The 17,217-nt window shown below is 38.6% G+C and overlaps 1 protein-coding gene across 15 annotated transcripts in view; it reads right to left on the reverse strand.

Moving 5' to 3' along the window:
• Positions 1–8,450: 8,450 nt before the first annotated feature.
• BIRC6 (baculoviral IAP repeat containing 6) overlaps positions 8,451–17,217 on the reverse strand; it is a 223,946-nt gene continuing 215,179 nt past the window's right edge. For all 15 annotated transcript variants that reach the window (XR_011504108.1, XM_070512298.1, XM_070512296.1 and 12 more), the window contains 3 exons: positions 16,955–17,143; positions 12,901–13,035; positions 8,451–9,595 (listed from right to left, as the gene is read on the reverse strand). Coding sequence is in view for 14 of the 15 variants with exons in the window: in XM_070512298.1 (XP_070368399.1) it covers positions 9,416–9,595; positions 12,901–13,035; positions 16,955–17,143 (504 nt within the window). In the remaining variant the exon portion in view is untranslated. The remainder of the gene's footprint in view (positions 9,596–12,900; positions 13,036–16,954; positions 17,144–17,217) is intronic.

Raw genomic sequence — 17,217 nt, forward strand, 5'->3', positions numbered from 1 at the left:
TTTAATTTTTTAATTAATTATTTTGATGGCTAGCACTTACACATAAGGCATAGCTTAACACTTTTTTTGGGTTATGAAGATACATTTGTCAAAGTAGGATGATAGGATATATTTCACATAATACTTTGCCAGTTTAATTAATAACCTAAATGTTTGGACATATGGCATGTGCATCTCGGTTGGTATCTTGCCTCTTACCCTGTAAATGTTATGGGCACACTTCCACGTGACTTAATCACTTTACAGTTCAGAACAAGAAAGGGAATACTCTCTGCCAGTCTCCCTGTCTCCTCAATTCCAGTTTGGGGTCTGAGGACACTTCTCTCATCCAAGTGATCAATGTGACTCATGCATTCATGCATTAAAAGGATGGCCACTTGAAAGTCATATCAGAGCCAGAGACATCCTGCCACAGACTGTGCACATACGGCATGGGGAGGGCTCTTCCCTCTCTGGGATACAGGAGAAAAACTGCTGACATTTGGAAAGGGGATCAAGTTCAGGGTAAAAATTAACAGAGATAGAAGAGGGTGGATTGAAAGAGAATTACCACTTTTTGGAGTAATTAATACTGGTTCTCAGACCTGGATGTCCCTTAGAACCACCTTTGGAGTTTTGTCATCACCCACCTGGAATGAACCCTGACTAATTAAATCAGGATCTCTGGGTGGTGGGGCGATTCCTAGTCTCCGTTATCCAGGTGAGTCTAATAAGCAGAGATGAGAACCATGACTGGAACATACCAGATACTGCACTAGGCATTTCACTTAAGTTATGTTGTTGATATTCATAACAACACAGATAGTTATTATTATTTCCAATTACAGATGAAGAAACTGAATCTTAGAGAAGCCACGTGTCTTGTCTGAGGCCAGGCAACCATTGATCTGAGGAGCCAGGATGGCTCAAACCTGCGTTCTTTCCTGTGAAACCCAACAGAATATCATTGACTTGGATTCAGAGTGTAAACATGTGTATCAGCCAGAAAGTACCACAAATTCCCATGTCTAGAGCTGAGAGATGTTAGATCACTTTAGACAAAAACTGTGACTAACTGAAAGCCACTTTTTATATTGAGAATAATATTCCCACCAACTTAGGAGAAGACTGGCTATTCTGTAAGCTTTAAACCTGTTCAATCAGTGAGAACCCGCTGCACTGAATATATTTTTGCAAGCCATCCAATCAGTGTCAGCCTCTTGCTTCTGAAAGCCAGCCTGTGCGGATGGACTCACTCAAACACACCTCTGAGTGCCAACCAACCAACAAGAGTGTCACCTAGATGCCTGACCAGCATCACTATCTCTTACTGTGTGTTGTGGGCTGAATTGTGTACCTTCCCTCCCTCCAAATTCATATGTTGAAGTGCTAACCCCCCAATTAGGACCCCTCAAAATGATACTGTATTTGGGTATAGGGTCTTTAAAGAGGTAATTAAGGTAAAATAAGGTCATTAGGGTGGGTCCTAATCCAACGTGACTGGTGTCCTTATAAGAAGAGGAGGTTAGGATACAGACACATACAAAGGGAAGACCACGTGAAGACACAAGAAGAAGACAGCCATCCACAAGCCAAGGAGAGAGGCCTCAGAAAAAAACAACCCTGCCGACACGTTGAGCTCAGATTTTTAGCCTCCATAGTTGTAAGAAAATAAATTTTTATTTAAGCCTCACAATCTGTGGTACTTTGTTATGGCAACCCTAGTGAATTAACACACTACAGTAAGCAATAAATTCAGTCTTTCTATTTCAGGTACTCAGTAGTGGTTTCATCATCTTTGGACAAATCTAGAGGTTCCACCAAGATCATTTTAAAGACCATCCTAGTCAGGATTCTCGGGAACCCTCAGACCAACACTGGCCCTTTGAGCCTAAACTTCATTTGTCCTTCAGATCTGCCACCCAGTGAGTTAGTCTCAACAATATGAGATCTAACTAGTTTGATGGAGCTCCCCTTACTGAATTTTTTCTTTCTTCCTAGGATTTGTAATGAAGTAGGCTTTTGTATAACGTCATTAGGCTTAGTCCTTTTTTTAAAAGACCTTTTGGTATGGAGGTGCATCATTTGGCAAACAGACCTATATATTTTATGAGATCATTAGACCTTTTGTTTGGGAGGTATGTCATTTGATAAATATTTGTGCCAAACCTTACTTGCTTGATAGTCTTAGGCAGTAAACAAGTGAGAAACCCATGTAATTTGTCTCTCTATATAACAAAATGGGCCTTTCTTAAGACTTGGGAGCCAACATAGAAGGATAATGGTATCGACTACAAGCAGAAGGCCCAGAGAAATAATGACCCACGTTGCCTAAAAAACAAAAGGACAACTACATATCCAAAATCCCTCCAATGCCAATCCAAAAGGGACATTAGCACGCAACAATACTCTGTCCTTTCTCTAAACCCTTAAGTAGAACTACCCGTAACGTCGGGCAGTAATTCTCGCTGATTTAGCGTCATTTTATCTACCTCAGTTCCACTACTATACAACATCAGATCCTGCAGTTAAAATTGTAAAAGTTGACTGAAAAGCAAAAAGGAAATTAAGTTCATTTTTCTTAATAAATAAGAAAGTTTGTCTTTAAGTTAAAATACCTGCATGCACCAGAGAATGAAAAATAAATAAATAAAAGACAAATCTGAGGATATAAAGTAAGTTGTAAAGAGCTTGAAGGAAAATGGACTTTATTCACTTTGGCTTAATAGAACCATCGAAGTAGTAAAAATCTCTAATGAGCCTATCTCCTAACCGATAACTGATATTTTGTGATCATTATTAGAATACTTCTTTTTTCTATGGGACACAACACCTACAGTTTAATTTTAGGTACTGCTTCCAGACAAAATATACTACAGCTCCTACACATGATCAGATGATAGATGATCTAGACATTAGGTTACCTAGACTATGTATAATTCAAGAAATGATAAAAAAAATAATTGGGGGCCAGCCCCATGGCGTGGTAATTGTCTGCTGCACTCCACTTTGGCAGCCTGGATTCATGGGTTCAGATCCCAGGTGTGGACCTATACTACTCATCAAGCCATGCTGTGGCAGCAACCCCCATACAAAATAGAGGAAAACTGGCACAGATGTTAGCTCAGGGCGGGCTAATCTTCCTCAAGCAAAAAAAGAGGAAGACTGGCAACAGATGTTAGCTTAGAGTGAATCTTCCTCACCAAAAAAAAAAAAAAAAAAAAGCTATATCAGAGAATCTCTATAGGCAATTTAGGACAGCCACAGGAAGATTAGTAGGAGCAGAGCATGTAAGAGTCCAGATTGAGTATTCCTAGATTATTGTAAATCTTTCTTTTTGTACAAATATGATAGTCTATGCTTTTGGACCATTATTTCAATAACATGGTACCTATCAAAGAACCTTTGTCTGATAAAGCCCACCCCTTAATTCAGTAGCCAATGCTTAGCCTCCTTGCCTCAGAGCAATTACAGGAGACAACTAGTCAAAAAAACCTTATATGGCTAGAGGGGAGATAACAAGGACAGCAGCTCTCAGAAAACAGGCACAAACAAGCTAAAACTAGAGCTCTAGTTAGTCTCTCTAAATCATGAAAATGGCTCCAGGAAGATGGGAGGTGCTTTGCAGCTGGGTTTGCCAGTTTTGCAGATAGCAAAGTAAAAAGAGCAAGGGATAAACCCAAGAACAAAACCTGTAAAGGCTAGGGAAAAAGCGACAGCAGGACACAAAAGTAGGGGGAGGGGGGGTGGAGGGGAAGGGGAGGATGAAGAAGTCCATGTCTACCCTTGTGACCTAGCCTTTGGAAAGGAGACTGTCAGAGGTGGGGAGGATCAGTCTCCCGGGGACCACAGTAGGCAGAGGCACTTATCCTGAGATTGTGTGCCTTCCAGCAGCCCAGGGAAGTCTACAGCTGACATGGTTGGATGGGCATTCCCTCCCTGGAGAAATGTAAAGTGAATAAAACTGAAAATATAATCAAAATGGTGGCCTAGTGCAATCTCTTTCTGCATAGGAAAACATAACTGGTGCAACCTGAGGAGGGACACATATGAAGGAAGCAAACAAAACCAGTCTTTTGGGGGAACCCATAGGATCACATCCAGGGACTAAAGAAAGAACAGAGGATGCCTCTTCCATCCAGGAAACGGATAGGTTCACAGGGCTCAGGTCAGCTCCTTTAGCTTGAAGCATCAGGAGACTAGAAGCTGAAGGAAAGGATGGATAGCTGGTAGAAATTAGGAAGCTTTTGAAGAGAAAAAGAGGATTCCTTTCAACTTGGTTTGCACCTTCCATCTTGAGCATGTGGCCTCTGTATTCTTACCACCAAGCTGGGCTCCAGGGGGATGGAGAATGGAGGGGAGGAGAGGCAGAGGGCGGTTTAAGCCTGTTTTAACTCACCTCCAGATAGGCTGACACCAATACCAAAATCAATCCCAGTTAGAAAAGAAACGTTTTCTTTGTTTTTGTTTTTGCATTGTGACGGTCTTTAAAAGAATTAGAAAGTAATTAAAATCACAAAGGAAAAGATCAATAGATGACTTCATGATAATTTAAAACATAAGAAAAATGAAACAAAAATTAAAAGGCCGCCTGGGAAAAATACATACAAGTATGATGAAAATTAACATTCTGCTATATGAGTAGCTCATACATATTAAAACAACCTAAGATAATGGAATGGTATAAAGTGATCATTGACAAAGTAGAAATTCAAATAACTAATAAACATAAATAATGTGAAGAAATGTAGATTAAAGTAAAGCATGTTTGATGATAGGTAAATATGCCAGATTAAAAAATTATAATCCCTAACACTGACCAGGGCATGGAAACATTGATACTGGAAGTGTGAATCAATACAACCTCTCTCGAGAGCAATTAGTCAATATATATCAAAACCTTTGACCTAGAAATTCTACTTCTAGGATTTATCATAAGCAAATAATCAAAGATACAGACCACGTTCATTACAGCATTATTTATAATTAGAAAAACAGAAACAACCTAAACACCCAAGAGTAAGGGATTGGTTAAGTACATCCCTATTATGCAGCCATTAATTTTCATTTAAGGATTTAAAAAGTGCATAATACATTGTTAAAAAGTTGATAAAACTGTATATACAATAAATCAATTATACAGAAAAATACAGAAAATAGGAGGAAATATACCAGAAAATTAAGTGTTTAATTTCACATTTCATATTCTTCAGTATTTTCCCAATTTTCCATGGCAAGCCATACATTACAGTGTAACTATTGAAACCGAGGATGAAGGAATTAAAGTTTCCCCGGATTAGGATGAAACTATGCCTGTACCCAAGACCAGGTTAACGAGGTTAACGTAGGAAACAAAGTAACCCAAGTTTCTAAGCTTGCCTTGAAGAACAGCAGGAGGACCCTGATAGGAGCGTAACTTGCTGACAGCCCTCTGCCCGACTGAGCATCACGCAGAGGCATTAAGAAGCTAAAATGTTGGATTCTAAGCTTCACACCTCATAAGAAACATGAGACAGTCGCCCATGTGCAGAGGAGTCTTAGAATTTGAGCCTCCAAGGCCACATGCGCCCCACCTCATCCTACTCTCAGTGTGCTTTGGAAAACCGCTTAGATCTGCGTGTAGGCAAGCTAATCTGTAACTGGTAGAAAGAATAACTTGTTAGCAGAAAACTTATGTCCTCTGCCCAAACTGTTCCTTCTGTCCCAGATAAGGAAGGAACTAAGATTTTCTTAGATTCCAATGCGAGATCCGCTATGGAGAGGCACCCAACATTCTGTGGTCATCCGTCACCTAACACTCCTGAGCCCCCTCCCCAACCCCGTTTGCCTTATCTAAGTCATTTCCAAATCAGTTCCCTTTAAGACGGGTTATTTAGGACGACAGTGCACCATCTTCCGCTATGTTAGCTCATTGCTTATTAAAGTTCTTTCTCTACCATCACCTGCTTGGCCTTTTACCTTGGGGCGAGCGGATCAAGCCCTTGCTCAGTATCACTATCATAATTTAAAAACCCCTCAGTATGACTGAAACTAAACGAGCCTGAGGCCTGCCCTGTTCTGACCACCTCGCCCAAGACTAAAGCATCAGAGCAGTAGCTTGGTCCTGGCTCCTTGTTCCAGTCCTCTCTCATACTGGCTACCTGCTCCAACTCTGAGTCTATCTAGCTCCCCCAAGGTCTGCAAGTGAGTCTGTTCCTACATCAAGGTTGAGCCAGTGGGCATGTCTGTTTCCATCTTGGAAACTTTTGGTCTAACCAGTCTCATTACTTTCCAAGATCTGAAGCTTGTTTCAGTAAATTGGTACTATTCCAGCACCTATACAAGGACATACCAGAGTATTAACTTTCAGTTGTGGAAAAAAGTATATTGCATAGTGAAAAACGCAACTGTAGAAATTTCTCCACTAAATAATTAGCTTTACTGTAAGGAATAAATGGCCAATTAGTAATGCCTGGCTGGGGACCAACCTCACTTAATTGAGTTTAGCACAGTGCTGCTAAAGTCACGGTCTGAAGACTGCCACCAGTCAGCAACGGGCTAAGCACCAAAAGTGAGAGCAAGCAACGTGATAATGCTGTCATATTTTTATTGTGTGTATAAAGCTTTGGTCTCTAGTCTAAAGGAGGGGTAACCAAAAACCTTGGCTCTTCCCTACAGTTTAAGACACACTAGCTAGAACGTCTCATCCCATCCATCTTATCTTACATAAACCAACTTATAGGACATCAAAGAAAAAAATGTTTATGGTATTTTATTTATTTGTCTGACTTTGGAGATACTAGTCTTAATGCTAGAATGGTATTTAAGCTATTTATTTTTGTACTTTTAAGATAACTTCATAGTTAATAGTTTAATGAATAGATCAATTGGTTTTACTGGTTTCCCAATTTCTTCATATTCCCTGCATGTGCTCTTGGATCTAGGACATCCTGTCTGCTGGCCTTTGCTCCATCCTTCTGCAAGGCCTCATACTCATCCTTCCCCGACTGGTTCCTTAGCCTGTAAATAATGCCGAAGTTATTCTTATGCCAAAAAATATACATTTCCCCAAGTTGTCAATTGTCTCTTCCTCTCCACCCCTTTGATTGTCCTAGTTTATGACCTACCACCTGGACTCTAGAGTGGGCTCTTAACTGATCTCTTTGCCTTGAACAGCTGGCAGAATGATCTTCCTGAACCAAATTTGACCAGGTTGCTCCCCTAATTAAAGCTACTTGAGAGCTCTCCATCAACTACAGGATGCCAAAGCTCCTTAACAGGGCAAACACGGCCTTCCAGGACCCAACCCCTCCACTCTTTCCAACACCACAGCCTACATCCCATGTGACTATTCCCACTTTGCCTCTTAAAATCCAGTATCTAACATTGTGCCGTTAACTTGAGCTCTCCTTTTGCTCTCTTGTGTCTGGAATAATTTGTTTCTGCTTGGCTAACTTCTTTATTCTCATCCTTCAAGACTCAGGATATCCTCCTTTTGAAAGCCTTTCCTGACCATACGTCACCTCAGTGCCCATTTTGCCTGAGCTAAGTGTCCCTCCTCTGTGCTCCTAATAGTGCCCTTTAATAACTCTATCAGAGGACTTACCATATTGCATTGACATGTTTTAATTTCTATCATTCAACCCCCAAGTGCAGGAACCTGTACCTAGAACAACGTGAGTGCTCAAATGTTTGCTGGCATAAGTCTGGATGCCAGATGGAACCATTTTAATGTAACTGGTCTCAAGTTTAGACTTGTAGGCCTTGGTTTTTTAAAAACACGAATTGGACCTTATAGTACTGGTATCATTACTTTCCTTTTGTAAAGTTTTCTGAGGACTAACAGTGTGGAGCGGGGAAAATGGCTCAACCTTATTTTAATGATTAAAAATAAAATCCAAAACTGGAAGCAAACAATACAATGGATAGCAGCTTTCAACATCCATCCATTCCTGATGGGACCCTCACGGACCAAGAAACAAACAAAAAGGCTAGAGGGTTAATGACTGTCCCTTGACTTACTGCTGATAATTCTATACTCAGATTTTAGCTAGCATGTCTGTGGATGACACTGAATTGACTCTTCTTTCTGAGAAACTGACTCTATTCTGTCATTCTTGGTGTAGCTCACCCCCCAGCAGACCTAACACAATGTGTTTTGGAACAATCTTTAATTTCTGGATCACATACTGTTTGTCCCTCCTTTCCACGTTTAAGGAGCTCTGTACCTTGTAGTTTCCCCTTTTCTTCAGACAGCAACTCTCGGTTCAGAACACAGCTTCTCCTTTGAGTCAGCTCAAGATTCAGGGTTCCCACATGCCACTTCGTTTTACGTAAATACTGTCAAGAACCACATTAGCTTTTCCTTTGTGATAACTGGTATTGGAAAAATATCCTTTCCTGTCCCACGCTTAAGTCCTGAAAGTGTCCAATTCTTTGTAGAAACAGCACTTCACACCATATCAAACCGTTTTAGAAAGAAGACATACTAATACACCTAAGTTTTTATTTATTTGGCTCTAGGAAGAATTTGCATGAAAATGAGCCTATATGGCAGGTACAGAATGTACTGGAACAGCACCAGAGAGGTACATCCTCTCTGCTCTACAGAGCCTCAATGTTTAATACATACATGTGACTTTAGTAATAAAACCAGATAGTCCAGGAAAAAAGGAGCCCTTTAGGAAAAAATCAGTTTAGAGGACTTTTCAAATTGACCATTCCTTTTCATATACTTAAATTCAAATAACGGATACAATCACAGGCCCAAATGTTGGCATAGAATAAAATCATGTTCATTTATTTTTTCTGCATCTTAGAATTAGAAGGCATAAAATTAAATACGTTGAATGTAATAAATTCATCCATACAAGTGCAAGTCTCCAGCTATAATGCATTTTATGGCAGATTTATCATTTAAAAAATGTACCAGTAAATCAAAAAAGAGGGAGTATGTCCATTTAACTTTTATTGAAGTGTATGTAGGAGGTCTTCAGAAACCAAATATGAGCATGAAGATATGGCCAAACATAAAATCTATCAAATTCAGTGAAAAGTTGCTGACTTTAAATAGTAGTTGTAAGAATGACCAATATATATTCTTTGTTAACAACCCCTCACTCTACAGTAAAAAAAAAAATAAAATAAACATTCAGTAAACATTCTTTCCTAAGGTAGTTTCCCTTATATATCAGTGATTTATCCATTTCTTTGTATACACAAATTTGTTGAACATACCAATCAGTGGTTCTCACAATTGAAAAATAAAAGCACAAAAAAGTTACACTCTTGTACAGGTAAATAAAAGATCACCTTGAATTAAACTGGATCTCCTTAAGGGCATAGTATAGTTTCAGTTTCATTACCTATTACATAATTAGTTTCTTACATACAAATATTGACATATTTGGCTTGTGCTTCAAAGCCTTTGTGTCTATGAAGTCCATGTCAACGCAGCTCATAATTTGAAGTCACTGGCAAGTTCTTTACTGCTGCTGGGTTTGACCTGATCGTGCATCAGAGTCTCCTCAGCTCCTGCTGTGGCACTGCACATCTCCGAGGCATCTTCCGCATCAGGGTCCAAGCCGTCAGGACAGGGAAGTTTTAGTAGCTCTTCCCGGAGCTGAGCAGTGTGACGCTACACAGGGTAAAATGAATGATGTCAGAATCGCAAACCCCAGGATTTTAACACATCATCATTTGAGGAAGGAACTGAGTTTAAAATAAAATCCAAAGTATTAGGCCTACACATATTTATTGAGCACCTTCCTTAGGTGCTAGCTACTGTAACAGGAAGTGAATAAAATTGGCAAAAATCTCTAACCCCAAAATAATGATGCTGCTGAAAAGCCCTGAGTAGCATGCCCACAGATCCTACCCACGCTCCCAACCCCTAGAGAAACAGCATTACTGATGACTCACAGGACACCAGCCATTTGTTACACACACTCTTTTAAAGAGAGTAACCACTTGACTTGGAATACATGCTGCCTCTGGCTGCATATTTTTGAGAGAAAGACAATCCATAAATTAAAATAAACCCACTGCTATTTTAGTGAATGAAAACAAGTATTTATCAGGTACTAGGCCCAATGTAGAATGTCTGCAAAATGTTTCACACTGATTGTCTCACTTATTGCCCAGAACAAACCTCAGAACTAATTTTACCATCAGAATTCTTTTCAATTTAAGCAAATGAAAAAGAAGATTTAGAGAGATTACATAACTTTGTATTACCCCATACTGCCATTTAGGGAAGGGAGTAGAGACATTACTAGAGAGTCACTGGTTGTCTACAAACAAGTTTGGGTTATAATTTCCTCGTGGGAGAGAAATGGCCTCAAATCTCTCTACCAAGGGCTTTGAAAATTAGTTGTGTCACAGCTGACTGAAAATTAACTAGCCAACGTTTACAGCACAATTTTTGTAGATGTGGCACTGTGTTCAACACTGACAATGTAAAAGCAATAAGTAGTATAAGGAAGGTACAATCTCTGCCCTTACAGAGTCTAAATTTTGGCTAGAGGTATAAGACATATAAACAAGATAAAACAACTACACACTCGCAGCCATTTGTAAGGTTTCAAAGTATGTTTATATGCTGGTAACTAAAAATTCCTCTAGCCCCAATTTCCCTTCCACTGTGGACTAGAGGAGAAAACACCAAGTAGGGAGAGATAAAGAAAAATCTAATGATTATAAGGGTCCAGCTGAGGTGGGAATACTATGCCTTTATTGTGGAATCAAGCTGAACAGCTGCATACTTTTCTCAAAAAGTACTCAGGAGCAAAGGTATAGTTAAAATGACATAAATTTGGACTGTTTCAGAGAGAAAGATTTCCAGGTCAAGGTGACACAGAAACAACAGAGCAAAAGAATTTGAGATATAAGCAAGACATGACTGAGATAAAGCCAAAGAAGCTGGACTTTAGCTCCTGAGGTTTTATGAAAGGAAAAGACAAATCTAAACGCGTTTGGGGAGGGTCAATCTGGTTACGCACTGTAGAAAGAACTGGAAGGGGCAGAACCAAGTGCAAAGAAGCTGGTCAAACTAAGACTAAGCTGTTGGAACTGAATGGGAATGATGGTGGGGGGCGGGAATCCCCTTATGAAGGCAGCGCTGATGTCCTAACCAGCTATACCAGATCAAGGAGGAGTTAAATCTTATCTGAAGATTTTACAACAAAGAAAAATAGTTTAAAATTAAGGAAATACAGAAAGTTAGAAAACCTGACTGGAAGGAAGATAGGCTCTAATTTTAGACCTTTAATGAAGTGATGATAGCACATCCAAATAAAAATGCCAGTAATATAATTTTGAGAAAGCAAAGAGCAGATAATAGTTTGAAAAGTCACTTTTAAAGAGTAAATGGCCAAAGTCTAGGGCATACATACAATGAGAAAGAAAGAGAAAGAGAGAGAATAAAAATAGCCCTGAGGGTCAAAACATAAGCCTTCAGGTATACAATCACTCAGAAGGCGAAAGAAAAAATACACCTCAAGAATTAGCGTGAGAAGAGGAGGAGCCCAGGACAGTCTACAGATGAAAAGTACAGTAGAAAAGACAAACATTAGGCCACTGTTATGAGTGTTTTCATAGGTAGGCATGGGGAGTTATAAAAGCTCATAGTAAAATCATCTAATTTAAAAGTGAAGGCAGGCTTCCGTGAAGTGAAATTTACGCTGAAAATTGCATGAAAGTGAGCTAGGTGAAAAGGAAGCAATTGCAAAGGGTGGAGGGGAGAGAGCTGAGTGAACAGAGAGGTGAGCCAGGGTCAGTGGCTTTGAGAACTGGAAAGTGGGTAATTTGGTAGAAAGTCAAACTGCAAAAAGGCTAATTAGTGAGAGGGTGGTTTAAAAAATGGAGGCAGAAGTGTCAATTGCTCTACTTTGATAGTAAAAGAAAAGGAAGAGTTTTCTAATAATAAGGGCAAAATAAAACTAGCTTAGGGGGATGCAAGTATTAAAGAGAAAAATAACTTTTTGTAAGTTTTTAAAACGGGAAATTTCGAACATATACAAAAGTGGGCAGAATATAAAATAAACTCCCATGTATCCATCACCTAGCTTCAACAATTATCAACTCAGTCGGTCTTGTTTCATCTCTATCCCCACCACTTGCTTTTTCCCATTTTATTTTGAAGCAAATCCTAGACATCATATAGTTTTTCATTTGTAAATATTTCTACATGTAACCTGAAAAGATATGGCTATTTTTTAAAATCCTACCTAAAAAACTAATAAATCCTTATTATCATCATCTAATCATTTTAAGTGAAGATAGTTTTAAAGTTAGAAGGAAAGGAGCCAGCAGAGATGGAAAAAATTGAAGATAGGAAGAGGGGAGATAACTGGTGGAAGATAAGAGGAACAAAGGTGAGTAAAAGCAGATATGATTAAGCAGGAGAAAAAAGGGTGGCTCTTGAAGAAAGGATTCCCATATAGGGGGAAAAATCTCTAAAACCATCCTGTGAGACATTTCCACCTTATGAACACCCACGTTGAAAACAACTGCTCATCTCCCCCAAACAAGTGTGTCACAGACGCTTCTACCCATCAGCTGCTGGAGGCTCTACACCCGCCATCCCCTCACTACTCCAAGTAACAAAATTCTGGAAGGTAAGAAGCCTAGGGAAAAGCTAAAGGAATAAAAAAGTCACGCATGGAGCACACTTTGTTATCATCATCTCCAAATAACTCTAAAAAAAACTCTCTTGCCTCAGTCTCTGTCCCTGTTTTTAATTTGAGGAACTGTCAATTCATTGTGAAACGAATGTACCTTTTCTACAGACTGTTGGATAGCAATTTAGGCCTCTGAACTTAAATTTTATGTTTCTTTGATCCCTCCCACCCTTTACCATCTAGTTGCCATGGTTCTCTTAATGAATATACAACTCTTCTTTCAAAGCCACCAACAGAACTCACGTTAGGAAGGCCTACTCACCTTGAGAGCTGCTGCGTGGTGAGACATAGTTCTGCCGACCCGCTTATCACTGCTGTACTGCTGGATGTCTGCAATCCACTCCTCACATTGGGCCATGATCTCAACTCTTTTCAAGTAAAAATGTTTGTGTATAACCTTAAGAATAAAACAAGCAAGAGAACAAAATGTGTTCAGGTCAGAATTTAAAAGACAAAGTTTGTGGCATTACCAAAAAATGAGATTTAAAAGACACTGCAATGTTTTTCTCTTGATAAAACTCAGTTTAGCGAACTCTACATTATTAACAGGGAAGAATCAGGCTTATGACATGTGTTGAAATGCCCACTCCTGTAGCAGAAAATAATGCCCAATCCCAATAAGATACGCAAATAGTTAATCCTACTCAGAGAGAATAAGACGTATATAATACAACATATTCAGACAATGAATAGAAATAAAAAAAACCAGGAGAGAAGAGTTAGAAAAGCATTGAAAATAGGAAACTTATCAAAATTTGTATCTTCGAAAAAGAACTCAAACAACACCTAGATAAGTAAAGATATTCCAAATGTGAAAGGCATTTGCACAGAAATCAGAATGTAGCCCTAAAAAAGGCACTATTATTACTTTCTTAATTTTATCTCTGGTTAAGGATAGGATTTTATTTTATGAAGTTAAATTTTCTTGTAATAATTATGACTTACATTTGGGATTAAAAAATTCTATCCTTGATAAACTGAGTAAAATTTCTCCCTGTGTAAGCAGTACAAGTCTATGGCTAACAAATTTAAGTTAGAAAATAGATCAATTTGGAAATATTATTAAATCAATTTGGAAATATTAGTCTGTATTCTGGGTGAGCTACTATATTGTCCAATGAGCTTACCACCCCTAAAGAAAAGGCAATAATACCTACAAGGGAAAAATCAGTAGGAAAACCTGGGAATGGATGTAAAACACCAATAAGATCCTATTACATTTAAGAGTTTGTGCGTTTGTTGACTGTAGGGATACAAAAGTGAAAGACAGCCTGACAAGAAGAACTTTGATAACCACAGAAGTGGGTGCACCAGAAAAAGATATTTAAAAACCAAAACCAAAACATCCCAGGAAATTCAAAGATGAGTGAATCACATCTGATTAAGAAAATTAGGAAAGTATTCATGGACAAGGGGTGCCTCCTTCAACATAAACTAGGTTCTCAAAGGATGAGAAGGTTTATTGTTTCAAATTATACTTATATGCTTTTTGTAAAATTCATCCCCGGGGCCGGCCCCGTGGCCGAGTGGTTACATTCCCGCGTTCCGCTTTGGGTCCCAGGATTTCGCCAGTTTGGATCCCGGGTGCGGACATGGCACCACTTGTCAAGAGCTGAGATAGTGTCCCACATAGCACAACCAGAAGGAACAACTAGAATACACAAGTATGTACTGGGGGGCTTTGGGGAGATGAAGAAGAAGGAAGAAAAAGAAAAAGATAGGCAAGAGATGTTAGCTCAGGTGCCAATCTCAAAAAAAAAAAAAGTCATCCTCTCACTCTGAGTTCCTTGCACTGTTTTACTCTTCTTCCAGAAAAAAGTTTTATGCATGAACCAACAAATGATACATCAACGGAGTATATATACCTATAAATTTTTTCAATACATTTAAAAATTGAAGTTTGACATATACAGAAAAGTGCACAAATCATATGTGCACAATTGAACTCATTCTCCCACAGTGAACAAACCAATGTAATCTTTACTCAGATAAGAAACAGAACATTACACCAAGCAGGCCAGAAGCCTGCCTTGTGCAACCTCTCATCATTAATCTTCACTCAAAGGTATACACTATCCTGACTTCTTTAAGCATAAGTTAGTTTCACTCATTTTTGAACTTTTCATAAATGGAATCATATGGAATGTCCTTTTACATGCCGTGTTAATGTGTACAGCAGTTCATTTATTTACATTGCTGTATTCCATTTTATGAATATTCCATAATTTGTCCATTCATTCTATCGATGGACAATTGAGCTGTTTTCAATTTACAGCAATTATGAATACTGCAATCAACATTCTCTATAACCAATACGTACACAATTTCTATTGAGCATATACCAGGGAGTGGAATTGCTAGTCACAGCTTGTTAGAACCTGACAGAGTCTTTCAAAGAGACTCTATTATTTATATTCCCATCAGAAGTTTATCAGAGTTCCAACTGCTCCACATCCTAACATTTGGCATCAAAAGCTTTTAAACTCTTAGAGATGGTGAAGGATGGGTAGACAGGGGCCAGACAATGTAGGGATTTGTAGGCCATGGTAGGGACTTTGGGTTTTCTTCTTCATATAATGGGCAGTCCCTGGAGTAAGATGATCTGATTATGTGTGGAGAATCATTGCAGAGGGACAAAAGTGGAAGCAGGGAAATCACATAGAAACCTACTTCAACAGCCCAAGCAAGAGGTAATGGTGCACTGAAACAGAGTGGCCATGGCAAAGATGTTTTTTACCACCAAATTTTGACTATGCTTTGAAGGGTAGAGCCAACAGGATTCGTCAATAGACTGAATGTGGTATGTGAGAAAAAACAACAAAGTCACAGATGATTAAGGGTGTTGGCTTAGATGATGGTGCTCTTACTGAGAGGGGGAGGAAGAATCAAGACTGCAGTCTCACACAGTGTTAAGTCTGAAATGACTATTACACATGCTAGCGAACTCAACAAGTAGTTCATATATCTGAATTCATTATTTGAATCTTAGGGGGACTGAAAAAATTAATTTATGATGTTGAGTTCTGAGTACCTTAGTTCAGTGCCTAATAACAGTTGACACCTGATATGGTTGCAAAATGAATTAGTTAATATAAGTAACTCAAGCTTGAAAAGAGACAGAATATTATGCTTAAGAGCACAAAGAAATGCATGTTTGTATTTCTCTGTAATATTAGGAAAAGTGATTTCCCACAGCCTTTCAAGGTAAAAATGAAAGCCTTTGAAAAAGTAAAATACCCAACTTCATCATTCAAAATGTAAGTTCATTTAGTAATAACAAAAATAAAAGAAGAAATGTTCTTTTTCTATTCCTTCAGAGTATATTCCCTGCTACTATTTTTTTTTTAAAAGATTTTATTTTTCCTTTTTCTCCCCAAAGCCCCCCGGTACATAGTTGTGTATTTTTAGTTGTGGGTCCTTCTAGTTGTGGCATGTGGGACACTGCCTCAGCATGGCTTGACGAGAGGTGCCATGTCCGTGCCCAGGATCCAAACTGGCAAAACCCTGGGCCACCGAAGTGGAGTCTGTGAACTTAACCCTCACTGATGCTATTTGATGAAGATGAGGCTTCAGGTATGATGCTACACATAAAACAGTTACACATAATATTTGCCTAGTTATATTAAAGATCAGTTTCCTGCCAGGTAAACATGCCAATTTTTCCTCTAAAATATTCAGTTTCTAGCACAATTTAAGAATGATTATCAAGAAAAACAACTTTAAGAAATAAAAATGTTTCAGAGACAGAGTAAGATGTGATCAAGTAATTTGATATGATGTGAAAATTACAATCATTTTTAGGCAGACTACGGAGAGACAACTGACCACAGGAAAAGAGCCAGGCCTCAGGATGGGGTGAAATAAAAGCACTTGAGAATATCAAAACAGGTTTCGAACTCAGTAAGTGCAACTTTTTCCTAAAGAAAAGAAAATGGCTTTTCTTCAAAATTCACACACTGATATTAGTATAAAGGCAAACCTTCTATTTGCAAGACAACTTTAGAAAGTATCCTGACCTCTAATAAAAAGAATATTTTTATGAGGAATATTTGAGTAACATATTTAGACAGTTTGCAAGTAGGATGGTACAATTAAAAGGAATTAATAAAACTGTCCCCAAATATAGTCAGATACCTTTTAGGAAGCAGGTGCTTTTAAAATTCATCTGTACTACATCGTTACTGATTTTTCGTGATTGAAAATGGTAATAAACTTTAGCATACCACAGACATTCTAAATATAGAGGCAAGCAATACTAATAAACTATATTCTATGATGCCTTTAATAAAGCAAATCATTAATTTTATTGAACATACCTCTTTAAAGCATGGTGAAGGGTTTCTAATTTGTTCTAGCATTGCCCACTTAACCGTTGCTTGTCGAATGTTTCCATCATATTCTCGAGAACTCTGTGTGCCACTGGGCGTGCCTCTAGACCGTTCATATCCTGGTTCATTAAAATAAGGCTCAGCTACTAATATAAGGGACTGAACAGACACCAATACCTGAGGAACAAAGAAATAAAGAAGACTTACAATGGGATTTTTACTACCAGTAAACTGATATCTTGCTTTATCAA

This window comes from Equus asinus, chromosome 6 (assembly GCF_041296235.1).
Source record: "Equus asinus isolate D_3611 breed Donkey chromosome 6, EquAss-T2T_v2, whole genome shotgun sequence".
Lineage (NCBI taxonomy): Eukaryota > Metazoa > Chordata > Mammalia > Perissodactyla > Equidae > Equus > Equus asinus.